Consider the following 21,716-nt stretch of genomic DNA (forward strand, 5'->3'; position numbering starts at 1 on the left):
CTTCCCTGCAGTTTTCAGTAACCCCATTCCCAAACTAAGAACAAATACCTTTCTTCTTCTATCCACACAAAGTAATTAACGGAAGTACTCGTCGCACTGGAAGCCTCCAAGGCAAAAGATAAAATGCTTGCAAGAGAGCTGTTCTAGTTGCCTTTGGGGATGATGCAAAATGGTGGAGATTGCACCCAGTGACTATTGGAGGGATTTGCTCTGTCTTTTCCCCTCTTTTATCTCTTCCCCCACCCCATTCCTTTCCTTGGTGCATTTGTCTTAGAGGGACCTGGGGTGTTCTTTTGATCAGTTCATTTTCTCTCTGGCACTTGAATCCTGATTGGCCGAAGGACTTGGAGGGAGGAAAATCTTTAATTAAGAAGATAATCTCTTCTTACAAATTTCAGTGGCTCCATTTCACCAATCCCCTTTCCTTGCACTTCAGGACTGATTGTTCTCCAGCTAAGTTCGGATTCGGAGTCTTTCAACTTCTCTACACACTTTAGGAACAGAGGATAGAGCCTCACTTTAGTCTTCTTCTCGTTTGTTTTTACCCTCCTCCCAACAAATTACCATTCAAATATTATTTCTTTTGTTTTCCGTTCTTTGATTTTCTTTCCTTCTTTTCGTTTTCCTGAGGGGGGTAATGTTTCAAATGGGTTCTTATCCAGGAACCTTGCTTCTTGTGTCCTTCTTCCACTTCAGCCATCCTTGGTGAGTATTCGGAGTTCCTTGCTTTGCGTTATAGGCAGGCAGGTAGGACAAAACGGCGCAGAAATGTTTGTTCCCTGGTATCAGAAGTTGTCATTCCCTTTCCTTTTTTTCTTGAATTATTCGATATTTGTCATTTTACTGAAATCTGTGCTTACTCAAGGGTAGATCCCACAGAGGCATTTGTTCAAAAGTCCAGGCAACTGCTTGGATAATCCAAGCAGAGTCCCAGCAAAGTTACTTGTAACCGTTCTGGGAAATCACTTCTAATTTTGAGGGATGAGTCAGATAATGGTAGAGTTGGGAGTTCCTAACCCAAATTCACCTTGAATCTCTCTTGCTCTTGACCATAAGCAAACAAGCAAAAACGGTCATTCAGTCCCAACCTCTGAAATTGCTAAAAATTGCTATAATGGCTTTGTTAGAATCAATTTCCTGTGAATCTGTTAAAATCAGAGGTTTTCAGCGTGGCATTTCAGTAGAGTGGGAATAAAAAGGAAAGCTCTAAAAGAAGCATTTCTGCATCTTTCAATGAAAATTCTGAGTGGTGAATATCTTTTTATTCATTTTCTATGGCTGTCAATAAAACTTTATCATATGTTAGCAAGAAATGCAATTGGTTTTCCTGAAGTGTTTTCTCTAATTTAGATATATTGCCTGGTAATATTAAGAAGGGCTAAGGTTTTCTGCTATCTTGCCCAGAAAGAAAGAGATATTGGATGCATTATTTAGAACTATTTTTTCCTATTTCCTTTTGGTTTTGATTTTTCTGGAAAAGATGTCAGAGAAGCAAAGCCCTTTTAGGCAACGTTTTATGTTCTATCAGTTCTATGTCCCTTTCTGATCTTTGTGTTTTAATGTGGTTATTTTATATTGTTAACGTGTTATTATAATGGTTTTTGTATTGTTAATGCGTTTTTGTATTGTATTTTTGTTTTCTTACATTTTATTGCTGTATTCTGTTTATATTGATGTATTGTCTTGCTGGGCTTGGCCTCATGTAAGCCACCCGAGTTCCCCTTGGGGAGACGGTGGCAGGGTATAAATAAATTATTATTATTATTATTATTATTATTATTATTATTATTATTATGTAAGTTTTACTGGTGTACAATTCGACATAACTCTTCAGTTATGCCAAATTGTATACCAGTAAAACTTACAGAATAATAAATTCCAGAATGAATTCAGACATCACCCATCCTGTCTTAACTAAGTTGTCTGGGAAGGTTCACTCACTGCTTGATTGATTCTGTGCTTACAAGCTTTCCGCAATCCGGACTTTTGCAACATCTTGAAACTATGGGCAAAACTGCACTCACTGCTTCAGACAGCAGAGATTCCACTTCTTCGTGGTAAACGTAAAAGAAGTGTGAATTGTAAAATGACCAGCCAGTTCAGGAAGAGTTTTGGAGGCTTGGCATCAACTCTAATCAACTCCATCACTCTAAGATCAATCATTATAAAAGAGTAATCAGTTAAAAAATCATTAAAGGATAAACCGCTTAGTTTTAAAAGGCACCTACAACCCCTCCCATTTATTTTTGTATTCAAACACAGCTTTCCTTTTGAAAATCCCAGCTTTGCTTTGACAAGGAAGGAATGTTTTCAGCCCAGTCCCCGGTGGTTAAACCCTTGTGCCGGTAGGACTGAAGACCGACAGGTCGCAGGTTGAAATCTGCCCGAATGAGCTCCCTCTGTCAGCTCCAGCTCCCCATGTCATGTGGGGAAATGAGAAAAGCATTCCACAAGGATGGTTAAACATCAAAAAACATCCTGGCATCCCCTGGGAAACGCCCTTGCAGATGGCCAATTCTCTCACACCAGAAGCAACTTGCAGTTTCTCAAGTCGCTCCTGACACGAAAAAAATAAATAAAATAAAGCCCAGTCCTTAGCTATTGCTATTGATTTCTTCTTCAGTTATATTTGGGTTACATTACTGGCGGAGGATGGGAGGCAGAAATAAAAAATATCCAGTAATTTAGCCCATCCGGAAGGTTTTCTTTTATCAACTGCAGCTCTATACATCTGTGAATAATCTATAACCTTGGTGTGTCTTCAGTGAAGGTCTATAAAGTAATCTAATCAATAAGCCAATTATATCTGATGTTAAATCTTAAAAAGATTACAAGATTCATCAAGGAAAAATGTTTAGATTCTATATAAACTGTGAAAGAATAAAGCTTCCATGGGGGTATCTGGAGAGGCTGAAATCAATAAATTCTACAGCAGGATTTGAGAATAAGGTGATCATGGAGATTGGTGTAACATTGCAGTATATCATTTTTCGAGAACTCCAGGAGTTATCACTCTCATTATGGTGTTTTGCTGCTAGGAGAACAAGCTACGTCTGCACAGCTGGAGTCCTATCGTTCATGATATTGTAAGCAAATAACAAGATTGTGTGGGTGGGTGGTCTGTTCACCCATGGTCATATATGTATCCAAAGAATGTTAGATGGTCACTCATTCTTTCAGTAAGTGACAAAGGTTACTTTTAGGGGCACATTATCAAACATCACACTAGAGAGAAAAAAATCTACTTAAAATCTGATTTCTGCCTCCAGCAGAATTCTGGGGTTTGTAGTTTAAGGAGGAGCCTTTAACAGTGTCACTAAACTACCAATCCCAGAATTCTGCAGGAGGCAGAAACCAGATTTTAAATGGATTTTTTCTCTAGTGTGATGAAGGAGCACATCATGGACATGCAATCCAGTTTGAATCACAGTTAATAATAATAATAATAATAATAATAATAATAATAATAATAAATAATAAACTTTATTTGTACCCCGCCACCATCTCCCCAAAGGGGACTCGGAGCGGCTTACATGGGGCCAAGCCCGAACAAGAATTACAATATAACAATACAAATTGCAATAAAATAAACAACATTACATTAAAATATATAACACCAAAGCATATAAAACAATATACACAAAATATAGGAACTAAGCATAATAAAAGACAAAGGGCAGGCCGCATTTACATAAAATGATTTAAAAACTAAATATAGATTCCACCTAAATGTTAGAAAATAACTTCTTGATGGTTAGAGCTGTTTAGTAGTTGAATCTACTGCCTTGGAGTGTGCAAAAGTCCCCTTTGGAGGTTTTAAGTAGAGGTGGGATGACCATCTGTTGGGAGTGTTTTGATTGTATGTTCGTGCATGGTGGGAGGTTGGACTGTTCCTTCAGTTGCAAATTACAAAATTGAAAGAAATTCAAACAGACTTACTTAAAAAGAAGTTGGATGCGGCCATATTATTGTTAATGTTTTAATTGCCTATTTATATTTAATGTTGTAATCAATATTTTAATTGTGTTCTATTGCTATGCTGTGTGATGGCATCAAATTGTTGCCAGTGTAAGCCCCCTTCAGAGGTTGAGAAAACCTGGGTACAAATGTTTGAAATAAATAAATAATAAATAAATTAAATCTTTAGGGATTTTTTTTCCAGACAGATTTGCTGATTTGCAGCAGCAATTGATTCAGTACATTTACCTCTGTTATACTTGAATGTGCAAATTCCTTTCTTTTTTTGTCTATAAAAGGATTTTGCTTCAAAGATATTTCACAACATGGCCATACAGGCATTTCAATAAAAAGTATTTGCTATCCTAATTTCGAAACAAAAATTCAGCTCATGTTGAAAGTGGACATGACTGAAAGGGTATGAGACATAGTTGGACCATCTTAGCTTAATAACACAAGATACAGATGAGACTTTCTTGCACAGCAATGAATTTTACCCAGCGCCCAAAGTCCAAATACAAAAAGTCTCAAAGACTAGAGAAAAAATAAAACAGAAAAATCTTTACTCTTTACTTAGCAGAGATGAAAATATAAGACTTGCAATGCATACAAAAATCAAGAAACTTATATAGTCCACGAAATAAGGAATCTTCATTTGCCATTAAATGAGAAAGCAAAACTAAATCTTGAATAAATGACTATTTCACCATAGCCTTGTTCAGAATAGCTCTCTACCATTCCAACTACCTACCACCCACACACTGTAAAACCCCATACAGATATACACCATTGGATGTGGTTCAATCTTGCTGGTTGACCTACCTTCCCAGCTGTATAAGATAGTTAACACCACAAGGTTTTTCTTCACACACACACACACACACACACACTTGGTCCTGCTATGACTTACTGCAACAACTCTCATTTACAAACAAGTAGACATTGCTAATGAACTATAGGTCCCTTCTAGAGAGGCCCTCTATCCTAGGATCTGATTCCAGGTTTTCTGTTTATCCCAGGTTATCTGGCAGTGCGGATTTATATAATCCAGTTTAACACAGAAAACCTGGAATTAGATCCTGGGATATAGGGCCTGTCTGGAAGGGCCCTTAGTTTGCTATTTAATGCTGACTGGGAAACTATGCCTATTACAGTAGAGTCTCGCTTATCCAACGTTCTGTATTATCCAACACAGTCTGCCTCCTGCCCGTATTCACAGATCTTTCAATACATTGTGATGTTTTGGTGCTAAATTCATAAATACAGTAATCACTACACAATAATGTATTGAACTGCTTTATCTCTCAATTTGTTGTAAAACATGATGTTTTGATGCTTAATTTGTAAAATCATAACGTAATTTGATGTTTAATAGGCTATTTCTTAAAGTGTGTGCTTGTGCGAAAAAGGCTTGTTATTTTATTTGTATATTAAGATCAAGTAGGATCATATAAATTATGAGAGTTACCATCTTATATAAATCAAAATGTAATGTTCGTTTGTGGAATTAACATAACTCAAAAACCACTGGAAAAATTGACACTAAATTTGGACACAATACACTTATCAGGCCAACGAGTGACCATCACTCACAAAAACACTGAAAAATACAACAGAAGAGACTTAAAAAGCCAAAAAACAAAAAATACATTACAACGCATGCACAAAACCACGTATATACACAAACACACATATATACACATATATACAAATACACACACACACATATATGCATATATACACACACAAAACACATATACCCATACTGTGCCACAGCAACGTGTGGCAGGGGACAGTTAGTGATGAATAAAGAAGGCTGGGAAGTTGGGTTGCAGGAAAAATTGTTCTGATTAGGCACATTCTCTTTGAGTTTTCTTGATGGTTCTTTAGGGAATTTTTCCAGACAGATATGCTGATTTGCAGCAGTAATTGATTTGGTGCATTTACCTTTGTTACACTTGAATGTGCAACAGAGGTAAAGGCACTTTTACACTTTTCACTTATGTGGTGTTTTAGTTTGAGAACAAGCTGACAAAGGTAATCGTATTTAGATTTTCCACTGCACCATAATTTGCCACAAAGGGCCCTTCCAGACAGACACTATATCCAAGGATCTGATCCCAGGTTTTCTGGGATCCACACTGCCAGGTATTCTGGGATAAACAGAAAACCTGGAATTGGATCCTGGGATACAGGTCTTGTTTCGAAGGGCACATAGTCATCTACTCAAGATTAACATTATCTGGCCACCCATTCTGAATCACACAAATTGAACTTGATTAATGAACCTGAGCTGAGACACTCATCTCCAATCTGTACTCATTAATAGCTGCTTCATCAGATTAAGTAGAACTGTGGAAAAGCTCCAGTATGTAATAATCAAGAATGTTCACTTCATCCTTAAATATTACAGATAATATTCTATGCTGAATAAAGAGAGAGTTTTCTTGCACTCCTATATGATTGTACAAGGACCACTAATGAATTCTTATTGAAATATAATGCCAGCGAGAGCAAATGTAGTGAACATTGGACTATGTCTCTACAGACCATGGGAACCCACTTGACACTGAACAAATCACTTTCAGCCTCAGAGGAAGGCAAAGGCAAAACTCTTAATTAGAACAAATCTCACCAAGGCAGGAAAACCTCATGATAAGTCCATTTTGGGGTACCATAAGTCAGAAACAACTTTAAAGCACAAAACAGTAATAGCATTCTCCAGGTTTCTGTTTATTTATTAATGTGTGCATTTAGACTTTAGTTTTAAACAGTTTTCGTAATCATATTTCAAGGGGAAGAAGTAATGAATTCCTTTTTTTATTATATCACCAATTATATTAATGGACTTTATCACACAAGGCCACTAAAGTGCATTGCTCTCCAACCTGTGGAATCACCAGACAACACCATGTTGTGGGTTAACTATGGCCAACATTTATTATATGTTACCAATCAATGTCTGTGTGATCATCCAATCAAAGTTACGATTCAACACGAACTTGCACATAAGTACCGATTCTATTTATGGACTTTATCACACAAGGCCACTAAAGTGCATTACTCTCCAACCTGCAGAATCACCAGACAACACAATGTTGTGGGTTAACTATGGGCTATATGTTATATGTTACCAATCAATGTCTGTGTGATCATCCAATCAAATTTACGATTCAACATGAACTTGAACATAAGCACCAATTATATTTATGGACTTTATCACACAAGGCCACTAAAGTGCAATTACAGCATAACTGTGCAGTTGTGGTCAATAGGAAAACATAGGGAAAAAACAGTACACTGTAGGAGAAACATAGGTAGGAAGAGAAGCTGTATGGAAAACCGATTATGAAAATTAACATCTACAAGGTGCCAGCATTACCCAATTCTACCAAGGTGTGAACAAATGGTTCCAGTAAATGTATCTTTGTTTCCTTAAATAACCTGATTGCAACATGTCCATAGTTGGTGTGATAAAGTCATACACAATAGAGTCTCACTTATCCAACTTTTGCTCATCCAACATTTTGTATTATCCAATGCAGACTGCCTCCCACCTGTATCCAGAGCTGTTTCAATACATTGCAATGTTTTGGTGCTAAATTCGTAAATATAGTAATTACTACATAACATTACCATGTATTGAACTGCTTTTTCTGACAATTCATTGTAAAACATGATGTTTTGGTGCTTAGTTTGTAAAATCATAACATAATTTGATGTTTAATAGGCTTTTCTTTAATCCCTCATTATCCAACATTTTTGCTTATCCAACGTTCTGCTGGCCTGTTTATGTTGAATAAGAGAGACACAACATACATATATACTGTATTTACTGGAATGAAAAGCACATCTTTTTGGCCAAATTATATTGTGAAAATTAGGGCACAAGCTAGATTTAATGCCATATTAAATTCTATTGCAAACTTGAAAAACATCGCTGATCACACTGTAGTGTACTCTCGCTTATACTTCCCCCTCTAAAGTGCCTTCGTTGTGTAGCTGTCTTTCATTCAGCTTACAAATGCTACTCTATAGAAAAGAGGAGGCTAGCTAGTGGTGCTCATTGAGTTCACTCAAAATTTGAGTATTGGTTGTCTATGAAACACTATTAGACTCGGATTCAGTATTTTCTCGGAATGGAAAAGAGGTCCTTTGCACAGTTAAAGCTTGTGCACCAGCTGTGACCGTACCTCGAGAAACCTGATTTGGCCATGGTGGTCCATGCCTTGGTTACATCCAGATTGGATTATTGCAATGCACTCAATGTGGGGCTGCCTTTGAAGATGGCCTGGAAACTGCAACTGGTGCAAAGGTCGGCAGCCAGCCTTCTAACTGGAGCTAATTACAGGGAGAGCACGACACCCTTATTAAAGCAGCTCCATTGGCTGCCAATAAGTTTCCGGTCCCAGTTCAAGGTCAGATTATGACCTACAAAGCCCTAAATGGTTTGGGCCCTGCCTTTCTTCATGATCGCATTTCCCCCTTATGAACTGGCGTGGGCTCTAAGATCTACTGGGGAGGCCCTCCTCTCGCTTCCACCACAGTCACAAGCCCACCTGGTGGGGACAAGTGAAAGGCCTTCTCGGTGGTAGCCCCCCGACTTTGGAACACCCTCCCCAGGGAGATTAGGCAAGCCCCTACACTGTCCTCCTTTCGTAGGAATTTGAAAACCTGGATTTTCCAGAAAACATTCGAGAATGATTTCCTAGTTATACTGTATATGTCCAGTCCCTATGTCACCAGATTGCACCTCATCCACTTCCCTGGCCCTATGGTACGCCATTTGCTCTACCCCTTGCCCAGCCCTTTTAATAGCTTGATCATGCCCATTTAAGAAATCTTTGTTGAACCTGGTCTGATGGAGGGAGCTCCAATGCAATCTGTTTTATTTTATGTTATGTTTAGTGTGTTTTAACTTGGCTGTTGTATTTTATAATACTCTTATTTTAATGTGTTTTGTTTTATGGATTGTTTTTGCTTTTATGTTTTTTGGTTGTTATTCATTTATTATTTTTCATTATTACTGTGTGACCCTCCAAACATTGCTGAACTATAGCTCCCATTATTCCTACCATTGGCTATACACGCAAGGGGTGACAGGCTGAGATGCAACACTTTCTGCTGTTCAATACCTATATTTCAAAATGTTCACAAAATTCCTCCACGTTGCAAAAGTTCATATACATAACTCAGATATTGATTTTATAAAACATAGAACTGAACAAACTTCAGAACAACAGCTGTTGGAGAAAAGTCTCCCATAATTTCATATATCAACTCTATAAATCTGACCTAGAACATTTTAGTTCCCTGAAATGTAGAAATGTAGGAAATGCCCCCCCCCTCCACACCCCACATTGGCTTTCTTTGAAAATCTAACCTGACTTTAATTTTTTTTAATCAAATGTACATTTTACAATATGCAAGAATATTAGATAAGACAACAACATGGGGTTTAGTCCATATATCCTCAGCTGTAACTAGTGGGCAACAATTGGCAGGTGCAATTGGAGGCCACTGGGCAAAACTGGTGGTGGTGGGTAGACTAGAGCGGGTGAAACAGAGGAATTCCAGGCATTTCCTCGGCTTCTCCCCATTGAAGATGATGAACCCTTTTCTCCTTTCCAGGTCAGTGAATAATTTCCTGATGACTGGTCCCAAGGTAAGTGCAGTCCCTTTGATCTGTGATTCTAATTCCAATAAGCCCTGATTCCTTGGATGTAGTTTATTTCCAGTCTCTCAGATTTGCTATGGGTCATACGGGAGCTTCCTGCATTTGATTTGTTTCTTACCAACTAAACTCAAAATGCAAAAGCAAAAGAACAGGTATAGGAATGTATTTCCCATTTTATCCTGACAATATTACTGGGAATGTATTTTCATTGCATAGTTGTAGCAGTTTGATTCCACCTTATCTGCCCTGTCTTCATCCTGAAATTTGCAGTTTGGTGAGATACTGAGAATTCTGTGCTAGAGATGTCTAGTGCAGAAGTCCAGGGAGTGTATCAGAGCTCTTTGGAAAAGGATGTTAAGTTGCCCAGGATTCCATAAGAACGAATAATAGGTAAAGGTGGCTTCAAACCTTTTATAAATATATTGTGTGCAAGCACACTTGGAGATGGCCATCAAGTGAGCATCAGGCTGAGAAGAGATCAGAAACCAACTCACTCTCTTCCAGATCCAGGTTCATTAATATACCTCACCAACTTGATGAAGCCATATATATTTACTTTGGAGAAGAACCCAACTTGGAAAATTTAATTTTATGGATGACATCTCCTAGAACAGTGTTTCTCAACCTAGTGGTCGAGAGGGGTCATGAGGGGGCTTCAGAGGGCTCATCAAAGACCATCAGAAAACATATTTCTGATGGTCTTGGGAATCCCTTTGGCATAGTCATTTGGGTTCAAAAAAGGTGAACTACATCTCTCCTAAATTACTGTCAATTCATCCCAAATCCCTCCAGTATTTTCTATTGGTCAGGGGGTCTCTATGTGGGAAATTTGGCCCAATTCTATCATTGATAGGATTTTGAATGCTCTTTGATTGTAGGTGAACTATAAATATCAGCAACTACAACTCCCAAGTGTCAAGGTCTATTTTCCCCAAACTCCACTAGTGTTCACATTTGGGCAAATTGAGTATTTGTGCCAAGTTTGGTCCAGATCCATCATTGTTTAAGTCCACAGTGCTCTCTGGATGCAAGTGAACTACAACTCCAAAACTCAAGGTCAATGCCCACCAAACCCTTCCAGTATTTTCTGATGGTCATGGGAGTTCTGTGTGCCAAGTTTGGTTCAATTCCATCACTGGTGGAGTTCAGAATGCTCTTTGATTGTAGATGAATTATAAATCCCAGCAACTACAATTCCTAAATGACAAAATCAACCCCCCAACCCCACCAATATTCAAATTTGGGTGTATCGGGTATTTATGCCAAATTTGGTCTAGTGAATGAAAATACATCCCCCATATCATTACGATTCACAACAGTAGCAAAATTACTGTTATGAAGTAGCAATGAAAATAATATTATGCTTGGGGGGTCACCACAACATGAAGAACTGTATTAAGGGGTTGCAGCATTAGGAAGGTTGAGAAACACTATCTTAGAACCACTGGCTAGCATGGCTAGGGTTCTTTTCCATGTTACAAAGAAGAGAAGATTAAGAAGAAGAGACAGCTGCCTCTAGTTATTGAAACAGAGGATGCATTAGGAATGATTTTTGTTGTTTCAGTTAGCAGCAGGCATTTGGTGGGGGCAGGGGGTGTCTTGAGGGGCTTCATTCCCCCCTCCCCCGAAATTCTCAGGGTGGTCCGCAAGAAGGCCTTACTGGAACATTATTTAAACTGTTATGTTTATTCATATCATGATCTGATCACCATGCTCAATATATCCCATATGCATGGGGGTTTGCTTGGGTAGATCCTCAGCCTCCCCCCCCCCCCCCCCGAATCAAAATCCTGCACCACCGAATCAAAATCTTGGCTACGGGCCTGGTTAGCAGGATTAATAATAGCAGGCAGGTTTTGCCAGGAAGCAAACTGTGGCTAAACATTAGGAAACGAGCCCTAAATATGCCTCCACAGTTTGGTACAGATAGTAAGGACTTGTATGTTTCTGCATTTGATCAAGTAAGTTTGGCCTTGAGCACGTTTCCTCATCCCTCAATAGAGAATATAGTAAACTGCTGTCTCATAGCTGAAAAAAGGGGCTGTTTATGATTTCCATTCAGAAGGGAAGGTTTGTGTGTTCCCATGAAATTGATCATCTTGATTTGAACCTCTTATTGTCCCTGAATCATTTACTAGGCTGCAATATCTCTTTGGCGTTGAATGTTCCCATATTGATCGCAGACCTTCATAATCTAATTTAAAAGATACTATTTTGGAATTAATGTATTAACTAAAAGTAAGGGGGAGTAAGGGGAAGGGGACAAGGGGGAAGCTGGAGGGAGACATCAGCAGGAATGGCTGGACCATTTAAAACTCTAGAGAAAAGTTTATTTGACAAGATTCTGTATGGCAGGAAGGGGTTTCAAAGGCTGGGATAAAACATGATCCAAATGTGAGGTTAATAAACTCCACAAATGATAGCGGAATGGCATTGGGGTTCTGACTAGCATAAGCTCCTGACTGGCTGCATTTTCTGTGCACACAGAGCCCAAAGGCAGAGTAGGATTCAAACCAGAGGTTGAATTTTGGCAGGCCACCTCCCTTAGTTATTATATTGGGATTGGTGGATTCAACCTTGTGCTTGCGTTTCATTTTGGGATGGAAATCTATCTGAGCCTTACATACAAAGATAAATAATTCTCATGGTTTTCTTCCTGATTCAGAAGAAAATAAATGACATTTCCATTTTGCCTGATATTCAGAATATTAGTCTGCAGGGGCTTTGTTTGCTTGTTTAGATAGAAAATGACATGCTGTGTGCAAAATAACACTACTTTCAGAAACAATATTTTTGTAAAGAAATATTGATTTGTATAAAAACACATTTCTCATACACAAAATCATGCCAAAATATAGCATTTCTTCACAGAAATGTGCCATCCAGAAGCATTTATGGAACTCTGATTGCCAGGCAAAATTGGCACAAAATTCACATTTCCTGATTGGGTTTCCCAGCTTTCAGGAGACACAGGAAACAAACAAACAAATATGGGTTGTTGTAGGTTTTTTTGAGCTATATGGCCATGTTCTAGAGGCATTTCTCCTGACGTTTCGCCTGCATCTATGGCAAGCATCCTCAGAGGTAGTGAGGACCTCACTACCTCTGGGGATGCTTGCCATAGATGCAGGCGAAACGTCAGGAGAAATGCCTCTAGAACATGGCCATATAGCCTGAAAAAACCTACAACAACCCAGTGATTCCGACCCTAAAAGCCTTCGACAATACAACAACAAATGTATTTCTAATCCTAACAATCCAAGGCATTTTCAATTCCATTTCAAAATGCCTAGGATTGTTTGCTTATATTTTCTTGCTCTGTTGCCCACTTTGGCACAGATTTTGGTGCTGCCTGTAAGCTCCCAGAGAGTTTTGTTACACAGATTGGCCCAATGATGTGTAGAGTTCATGACAGCCTTGGTACATATGCTGATGCCATTACCCACCACGGATTAAAAGCCGCTTTGAGTCTCCTTTGTGGAAAGAAAAAGTGGGATAATAGTGATAACAACAAATAGCAGCAGCAGCCTGGGAACCCTCATTTCTGTCTCACAGGTTGTCCCCACTTGATCAGAAGTGAGGTCAGGGAGGGATCTGGATGCTCATGGAAGTCTCATTCTGTCCCTAGTGTCCAACAGTAACTTCACACTTTCATATCCAGGATTTGGCCTAGACTAGAGAAACCCTGTATAGCAAGGGTCCCTAAACTAAGGCCTGTGGGCCAGATGCAGCCCTCCAAGGTCCTTTATCTGGCCTCTGCCTAAATTTTAAATTTAGGATCACCATAAGTCTGAAATGACTTGACGGCACACAACAACAACAACAACAATCTAATTAACTGGACTATCACATCAGCCAAAACCAGGTCCACACTTCCACTTGAAATACTGGTAAGTTTATATTGATTAACATTATTCTTCATTTTAAATATTGTAACTATAGTCTGTCCACCCCCGACCCCGCCAGCGGTCTGAGGGACCATGAACTGGCCCTTGGCTATAAAAGTCTGAGGACCCTGCTATATAGGGATACACTCATAAGTCTACTCTCCAATTATTCTCTCTGGCCTTCCAACCTTTCAGTCTCAGTGGTGATATACTTAGAATCCAGATGGACAAAGCTGAGAAAAGGTCCACGTTCTAAGCCAATGTAACCATTTTCTTTACATTTACAAGAAGACAGGCAATTAACAAACAAACTTTTCTCAGAAGTTCTTTTGGTTTTACTGTTTCTCTTTTGCAGGCATACCTTATCTATTCCAGCAGTGTTGCAGCTGGTGCACAGAGTGGAATTGAGGAATGCAAGTTCCAGTTTGCTTGGGATCGCTGGAACTGCCCAGAGAGAGCTTTGCAACTGTCTAGCCATGGAGGTCTGCGCAGTGGTGAGAAAAGAGCTCATTCTTCATTTGGTCTTTTTAACCTTCTAGTTCTTTACTGTCTTTGGAATTAGCATGTCCCTTTTCAAAGACTCCGCTGGTCTCCTGAGAATAAGAGCAAGTTTACACGAGCCTGAAAACTCAAGTTGTGGTTGGCCTCACAACATTCCTGTACATCTAATGAATATCATGGGTTAGCCTGGTTAAATCAAATATGCCCCCATTTAGGGAAAGCTGGGGAGTACTTTGGAGTGTGATTAAGACTCCAAAGTATCCTGTGGCTTTAGGGCAGTGTGGGCAGTGTGATCAGGTTTGATTTGGACCAGTACATTGTGCACACATGACACCAATCACCACTTTCCCCTGCACTATCATTGGTACAGGGAAAAGGGCTGGATCATGTCTGTCTTGGTGCGACGTCTAGCATAGAGCTCCATGCGAGCTCCTGGCCATCGTGAACACCCCATTCTGACATCAACAGAGGTAATGGGGAGATTGTTCCTTCCTTCTTCCTGGTTCTGCAGATGCCTCTGTGATGCCAGAACAGGGTGCCCATGACAGCCAAAAGCTTACATAGAGCTAAATGGTTGGCTGGGAGTGACAGTGGCAACAAGGAAGGTGAGGTGATGGTTCAAACAGAGCCTCTGTATTCTTGGCCCAGGTGGGCAATGTGGACGCAAACCCCACACCACAGTGGGCTTGGTAGGGTGCGGATGGCCTGGAATTTACTGACCAGTGCAGACCCATCCTGTGTTTCTGTGGCTATTCAACTATTACAAACATAAGCAAGTTTGCTGACAAATTATATAGAAAGATAAATACACACAAAACCATACATATGCATATGGAGATGGAAAGATAATGTTAGACTTTCTTGTTTACAGCTGTTTAACTTCTGCTGACATACAACTAGTGACCATAGTTAGTCAGCACACCTCTGGCCAATATTCAACCCCTTCCAAGAAACCATCAAAGTCTAAGGACTAAATTATGTGTCTGCACACTATACTCCAATAAGAGAATAGATGAAGGGAAGTAACAGTCCCACTCTATCCTGGTTTGGTCAGACCTTAGCTGGAATACTGTTTCTAGTTCACGGCACCGCAATTCAAGAAGGACATTGACAAACTAGAACATGTCTGAAGAAGGGCAACCAAAACGATCAAAGGTTGGGAAGTCAAGCCCTGTGAGGAGCTGGGTATATTTGGCTTGGAGGAAAGAAAGCCAAGAAGGAACGTGATAGCTATGTTTACATATTTGTAAGGATGTCACTGTGAGGAGGGGGAAAGCTTGATTTCTGCTGCTCTAGAGACTTAGACATGGAGCAATGGATTCAAACTGCAGGAAAAGAGATTCCACCAAAACATTAGGAAAAAAATTCTTATGGTAAGAGCTGTTTAGTAGTAGATCTTCTCTGAAGATTTTTAAACAGAGGCTGGATGGGATATTTTTGATTATATGTTTCTGCCTGGCAGGAGTTTGTTGTTTATTCATTCAGTTGCTTCTGACTCTTCGTGACCTCATAGACCAGCCCATGCCAGAGCTCCTTGTTGGCCGTCACCACCCCCAGCTCCTTCAAGGTCAAGCCATTCACTTCAAGGATACCATCCATCCATCTTGCCCTTGATCGGCTTCTCTTTCTCTTTCCTTCTATTTTCCCCAGCATCATTGTCTTCTTTAAGCTTCCCTGTCTGAATCATTCTTATTTTAATTAAATTTCAGTTGAACAGGAAGTCTGACCCTCTGAATAATTTATAAATAGCAAGTTGATCTTTCATCTCCTGCAGTGGTTCTCAACCTGAGGGTCCCCAGGTGTTTTGGCCTACACCTCCCAGAAATCCCAGCCAGTTTACCAATTGTAGGGATTTCTGGGAGTTGAAGGCCAAAATATCTGGGGACCCATGGGTTGAGAATCACTGTTCTAGAGCAAAACCCACCCACCCACACCAGACCAGATGGAGTGGGAAACACTGGGAGGCTGGCTCTTGCCATGGCTGCTTTCTGAGGGCAGTATCTGCCCTGTTTTTAATTATTTCAGAAAACTGTTAACACGCTCTTCCCAGAAAATAATAGTAGGGAAGTAATAACTTTCCTTTGTTTCAGGTTTGCAGATTTGACTGCTTATAAAACTTTATTTTGTGGATAAAACAACACACATTTTTACTAGAATCCTGCTGGTTAGCATCTTTCCCCTCCCTTTAAACAAAACGCTTGCTGTTGCATCTCTCATGTGCAGTTCTTTCAGCTATTTTTTTCTATCTTTCCTTGACAGCAAACCGAGAAACAGCCTTTGTCCATGCTATCAGCTCTGCTGGAGTCATGTATACACTAACAAGAAATTGCAGCCTTGGAGACTTTGACAACTGTGGCTGTGATGATTCCCGTAATGGACAGCTTGGTAAGGCACAATTTTAACCACACACTTCTTCTTGACAAGACTCCCAACACAACACCCAAAAATTGATAATTGGGGGGAAGATTTTTAGCATTTTGGCAAGCGTAGCTGAACAGTCAACCTGTATTTTCCGGCCCAGCTTTGCAGCCTAATCTTAGAGGGGCCCTAGCAAACCTCATTGCAGATTATTTTTATTGAATATAGAATCATAGATCACCAGGGTCATCCAGTCCAACCCCCTGCCATGAAGGAAAACACAATCAAAGACTCCAACATATAGCCATCAGCCTTTGCTTAAAACCTCTAGAGGAGCCACCACCATGCTTCCATGCAGCATATTCCACTGCCAAACAGCTGTTACCACCAGAGGTTCTTCCTAATGTTTAAGTGTAATCTTTTCTCCTGCAAATTGAATCCATTGCTCTGTGTCCTAATCTCTATATGAAAACAAACTTGCCCCCTTCCCAGTATGACATCCTTTCAAATATTTAAACATGCCTACTGTGTTTAAACAATAGTAAGAGCTGTCCGGCAGTGGAATATGCTGGGGGAATAGCCAGAATGGCATTTTCTCTCCAAAAGTACCTTAGCTCCAAAAGGATACCACATCAAAGAAACAACATCCCAAATGTGGTGATTACAAGTAGCATCTAGATAACCACCAGACTTTACGGTATGAAATGACAATTGAATTCCCTGTAGGAAGTTGAACGTTTTCATCAATATTCAAGGCAGATAAACACAGTCACTCTTAGGGCACTTCTTGCATCCGCCTGCAGTTTGTTGCAAGTGAACCTGGGGTAAATCAGTTAATGCAACTGTACCCCAGATTTTAAAAAAAAAACACAGGGAAAGGCCTGAATCCTGCACTTAGCTGATCCCTGGCATTTTATTTCCTGGTTGGTCCCTGTCATTGATCCACCACAAGTATATGTACTTAACAACATAGCTTTCCAGATACCATGTCCTGAAAACTCTGAGAATCCTGGGGCTCCCTGTCTGGGTGGAGATCCAAATGAATTTGACCTGAAGGAGTCCTCCTCAAACACAGGAAAACTGAGGTTTTGGACAGGCCTGATCTGCATAGTCTTGTACCCCTCTCGCTTTATATGCACACATGTGCATATTATCCAGCTGCCCTTCATTGGCAGAGATAATCCTGATTAATCTATTACCCTCTCACTTACCCAGTTGCTTTTAAAATGGCCAATTTCCTCTTTGCTCCCACTTTCTTTTCTGGTTAGATCTACACTTCCATATACAGTAGAGTCTCACTTATCCAACCTTCACTCATCCAACATTCTGTATTATCCAACGCAGCCTGCCTCCTGCCCGGATTCACAACTGTTTCAATACATTGTGATGTTTTGCTGCTAAATTCATAAATAGAGTAATTACCACATAATGTTACCCTGAATTGAACTGCTTTTTCTGTTGATTTTTGTAAAACATGACATTTTGGTGTTTAATTTGAAAAATCATAATGTAATTTGACATTTAATAGGCTTTTCCTTAATCCAACATTTTTGCTTATCCAACATTCTGCCAGCTTGTTTATATCGGATAAGTGAGACTCTGCTATAATCCAGTTTCTGATTGTAAATTATCTGTTTTGAACTGGATTATATGAGCCCACACTGTCATATCATCCAGTTCAAAGCAGATAATGTGCATTCAGAAACAGAATTATTTGGTAGCTTAGATGTAGTCCCTGTCTTAAGGTCATAAAAAATCTTGCAAATTGAGTTCAAAGTACACAGCCCAGTTAGTACTCAATTAACTCAGCAATGGGGGGGGGGGGGGATGGGTTGATGGAGAAAGTGGGTGCTGGAACCTTGTCCTTCCCAGCAGGTTCAGACAAAAGCAAATTGCCACTTGTATGTTCTGTTTTATTAATAGATTTTGTCATCTTGGCCACACTCAGATAGTTTGGCTCTCATCTATGAAATATTGAAGATTAAGACCTAAGTTTCAATATCTGGATGGATCAAAGGCATTTTATTAATATAATCAATTTCTAAACTGGATGGAATAGGATAGAATATGTCTCTTTCTCCTTCCTGAACTATATTTTGAATTCTGAAAATGTACCATGTTTCAAGTATCCAAAATATGACAAACAACCCAACCATGGTCTTGTGAAAGTTGTTCTTGACTTAGAGCCTAAAATAAAAAAAAACCTTCTGATTTATACAGATTGAGCCCCTTATCTGAAATGCTTGGATCCATAAGTACTCTAGAATTTGGATGTTTTAAAATTTTGGAGTATCTGTATTCACATATACTTTCACAGTGAGATATTTTGAAAATGGTACAGAAATCTAAAAAATGTTTTAAATATATCTTATACATAGTGGGAAAGTAATTTTATACACATTTAGTTTTAAAAGTCTTTTATACAAAACGAAGTGTGCCTACATCACATAGTAAATGGTCACTATCTCAGCCACTCATTGACAATTTTGGATTTTGGAGTATTTCAGATTTCAGAATTTGGGCTAAAGGATACTCAACATCTACCAAGAATCCAGCTCTTTTTCTGATCTTTTCAATAACAGGATAATGGGACTGATTTGAGCTGACGACTTCATATAACTGCCTTGTCGCATGTCTCTCTCCATAGGAGGACAAGGATGGCTGTGGGGAGGCTGCAGTGACAATGTAGGATTTGGGGAAGCCATTTCTAAACAATTTGTGGATGCACTTGAGACAGGACAGGATGCAAGAGCAGCTATGAACCTGCATAACAACGAAGCTGGCAGAAAGGTAACATCTTCTCCATTGACAACAAATGGCAAAACCAGAGGAGATGCATATTTTGTGCTTTTTCTCTAATGAGGCAGGAGTTTTTAACTGTGAAGGCTGGCTGAATAGAGGGGCATATTGTGAAGATACCTATAGATGTGATCTATGCATCTTTGAGGAACAGTTCTTCCTTTAGGTAAAGGTAAAGATTTCCCCTGACATTAAATCTAGTAGTGTCCAACTCATCTCCATTTCTAAACTGAAGAGCTGGCATTGTCTGTAGACACCTCCAAGGTTATATGGCCAGCATGACTATAAGGCACACCGCTACCTTCTGACCAAAGTGGTACCTATTGATCTACTCACATTTGCATGTTTTTGAACTGCTAGGCTAGTAGAAGCTGGGGCTAACAGCAGGAGCTCACCTTGCTCCCTGGATTCGAACCACCAGCCATTCTTTCTTTGGGGTACAGAAATAACCAAGTTCCTTCCTAAGTACCTTCACCCACTTGGGAAAACCTGACCTTGGAAACAGTGTGCTTTAAGTAACAACATTAGCTGTCCTGAATTATAAAGATGAGCGTGATAATATGAAATTATGAGATCTCTAAAATGATAATATTATTGTCCTTATAATACCCTTCTTTATAATGCAGTACAAATCCAAATATTCCTATGGGCAATTTCTGCAGAGATATTAAACTCCACAAGGAAGAATATCACCCGCTTGGTTGTGTTGCAAAAAAATCATGCTGTCTTCCCCTCTCATCTATGTAGGCAGTGAAAGGGACCATGAAGAGAACCTGTAAGTGTCATGGAGTATCTGGAAGCTGCACCACTCAGACTTGCTGGCTGCAACTGCCGGAGTTTCGAGAAGTGGGGACATACCTGAAAGAGAAGTACCACAAAGGACTGAAAGTTGACCTTCTCCAAGGGGCGGGCAACAGTGCTGCCAGTCGTGGGGCAATTGCTGAAACCTTTAGCTCTATCTCCAAGAAGGAATTAGTCCACCTGGAAGACTCACCTGATTATTGCTTGGAGAATAAGACCTTGGGCCTACTGGGGACTGAAGGCAGAGAGTGCCTGAAGAGGGGCAAGGCCCTCAGCAAGTGGGAGAAACGTAGCTGCCAGCGCTTGTGTGGGGACTGTGGCCTCGCTGTGGAGGAACAGCGAGCTGAAATGGTGTCCAGCTGCAACTGCAAATTCCATTGGTGTTGTGCGGTTCGTTGTGAACAGTGTCGCAAGCGGGTCACTAAATATTACTGTGTCCACAAAGAGAAGCGGGAGCACATTGGGGGCAGTCCAACAGCACGCAAATCCAAAAGGAAGCAGCCTTGAAACAGTTGTGTCAACTAACAACGTTCTTGCTCTCATATAGTTCTTTCCTTTCACTTTACTTTCCACTGCCAGATCCACTTTGAGTTTTCTGCATGGCAGAAGCTTAAGAGAAATTCCAGCTAAGGTGATGCTAACCCTAAGCCCCTAGGCTTCCTTTTAATCCCAAGATGTTTCTTTCCCAAGCAAGAAAGCACACTTGCTTTTCAGATGGCCTATACTCACTAAGAAGTATGTTGCATGCTATCCATTTTCTTTGCAGCCTTTGGGTTTGTTTACCCAGTCAACAGGGTCTGGGATTCAGAGGGAGAAGTTCTCTATTACAGCAGGGAATCCCAGGCACATTTCAGCAGGGAATCATAAGCATGGGATTCCCTACATAGGCAGGGAATCCCGGGTATGTTTTAGTCATGTGCAACCCTTCTTGCTCTCTCTCAGTGACAGCTTTTCCCATATGGGGTTGCCATTAGCCATGAAGTTTTTGTGAGGTAACATGTCTGAGATCAGGATTATGCTTCTTTTTAGAGAACTAACACTGACAACACCCTCCATATTTAAATGTTTTTCCCTTCCTGTCCGTCTTCTATTTCATAACCAAATTACTTTTTTGTCGTGAAAGTAGGTTGCAGAATGAAGCACATTATTCAAGACAGGAAACCCTATTGGGCTAAAAGGAAGAAAGAAAACACCTGCAGTACTCCATGAGCAGGAAAATAAAGTGAAATATCTGTATTTTAGGCATGGCCAGGGAAACATGCTTGGACTTCACAGTTGCATGTCCCCATGCAAATAAACATACAGGAATGCCTCTCTAGAGTAATCTACATACACTTTTGAGTCCCATCAATCAGATATATTGATTCTATAAGAAACTACTATCAGTCTTTCCTTCTCAAGTGCTACGGTTGCTCCTGTCCCATTGCTTCTTTGTGGTTTTCACAAATGAAGACTATTCTGTCATTTTTTCCAGAGGCAAACATGAGCCTAAATCCTGTTGGTTAGTTCCAAAAGGAGTAGTTCCAGAGAATCAACATGTAGGTAAATCTACATGTAGATAATATCAATGTACAATGTACAGTAGAGTCTTGCTTATCCAACATAAATGAACCGGCAAAACATTGGATAAGGGAAAATGTTGGATAATAAGGAGAGATTGAGGAAAAACCTATTAAACATCAAATTACGTTAGGATTTTACAAATTAAGCACCAAAACATCATGTTTTACAACAAA

At 39.9% G+C, this 21,716-nt stretch overlaps 1 protein-coding gene across 1 annotated transcript; it reads left to right on the plus strand.

Moving 5' to 3' along the window:
- The first annotated feature begins 436 nt into the window (after positions 1 to 436).
- WNT8B (Wnt family member 8B) lies at positions 437 to 21,189 on the plus strand. The gene is made up of 6 exons (XM_060766858.2): positions 437 to 705; positions 9,589 to 9,622; positions 13,877 to 14,015; positions 16,282 to 16,407; positions 19,028 to 19,170; positions 19,927 to 21,189. Exons 1-6 carry the CDS (start codon positions 638 to 640, stop codon positions 20,485 to 20,487), a joined length of 1,071 nt encoding a protein of 356 aa, XP_060622841.2. The 5' UTR covers positions 437 to 637; the 3' UTR covers positions 20,488 to 21,189.
- The last annotated feature ends 527 nt before the right edge of the window (positions 21,190 to 21,716 follow it).

The sequence above is a fragment of the Anolis sagrei genome, chromosome 3 (genome assembly GCF_037176765.1).
Source record: "Anolis sagrei isolate rAnoSag1 chromosome 3, rAnoSag1.mat, whole genome shotgun sequence".
In the NCBI taxonomy this organism is placed as follows: domain Eukaryota; kingdom Metazoa; phylum Chordata; class Lepidosauria; order Squamata; family Dactyloidae; genus Anolis; species Anolis sagrei.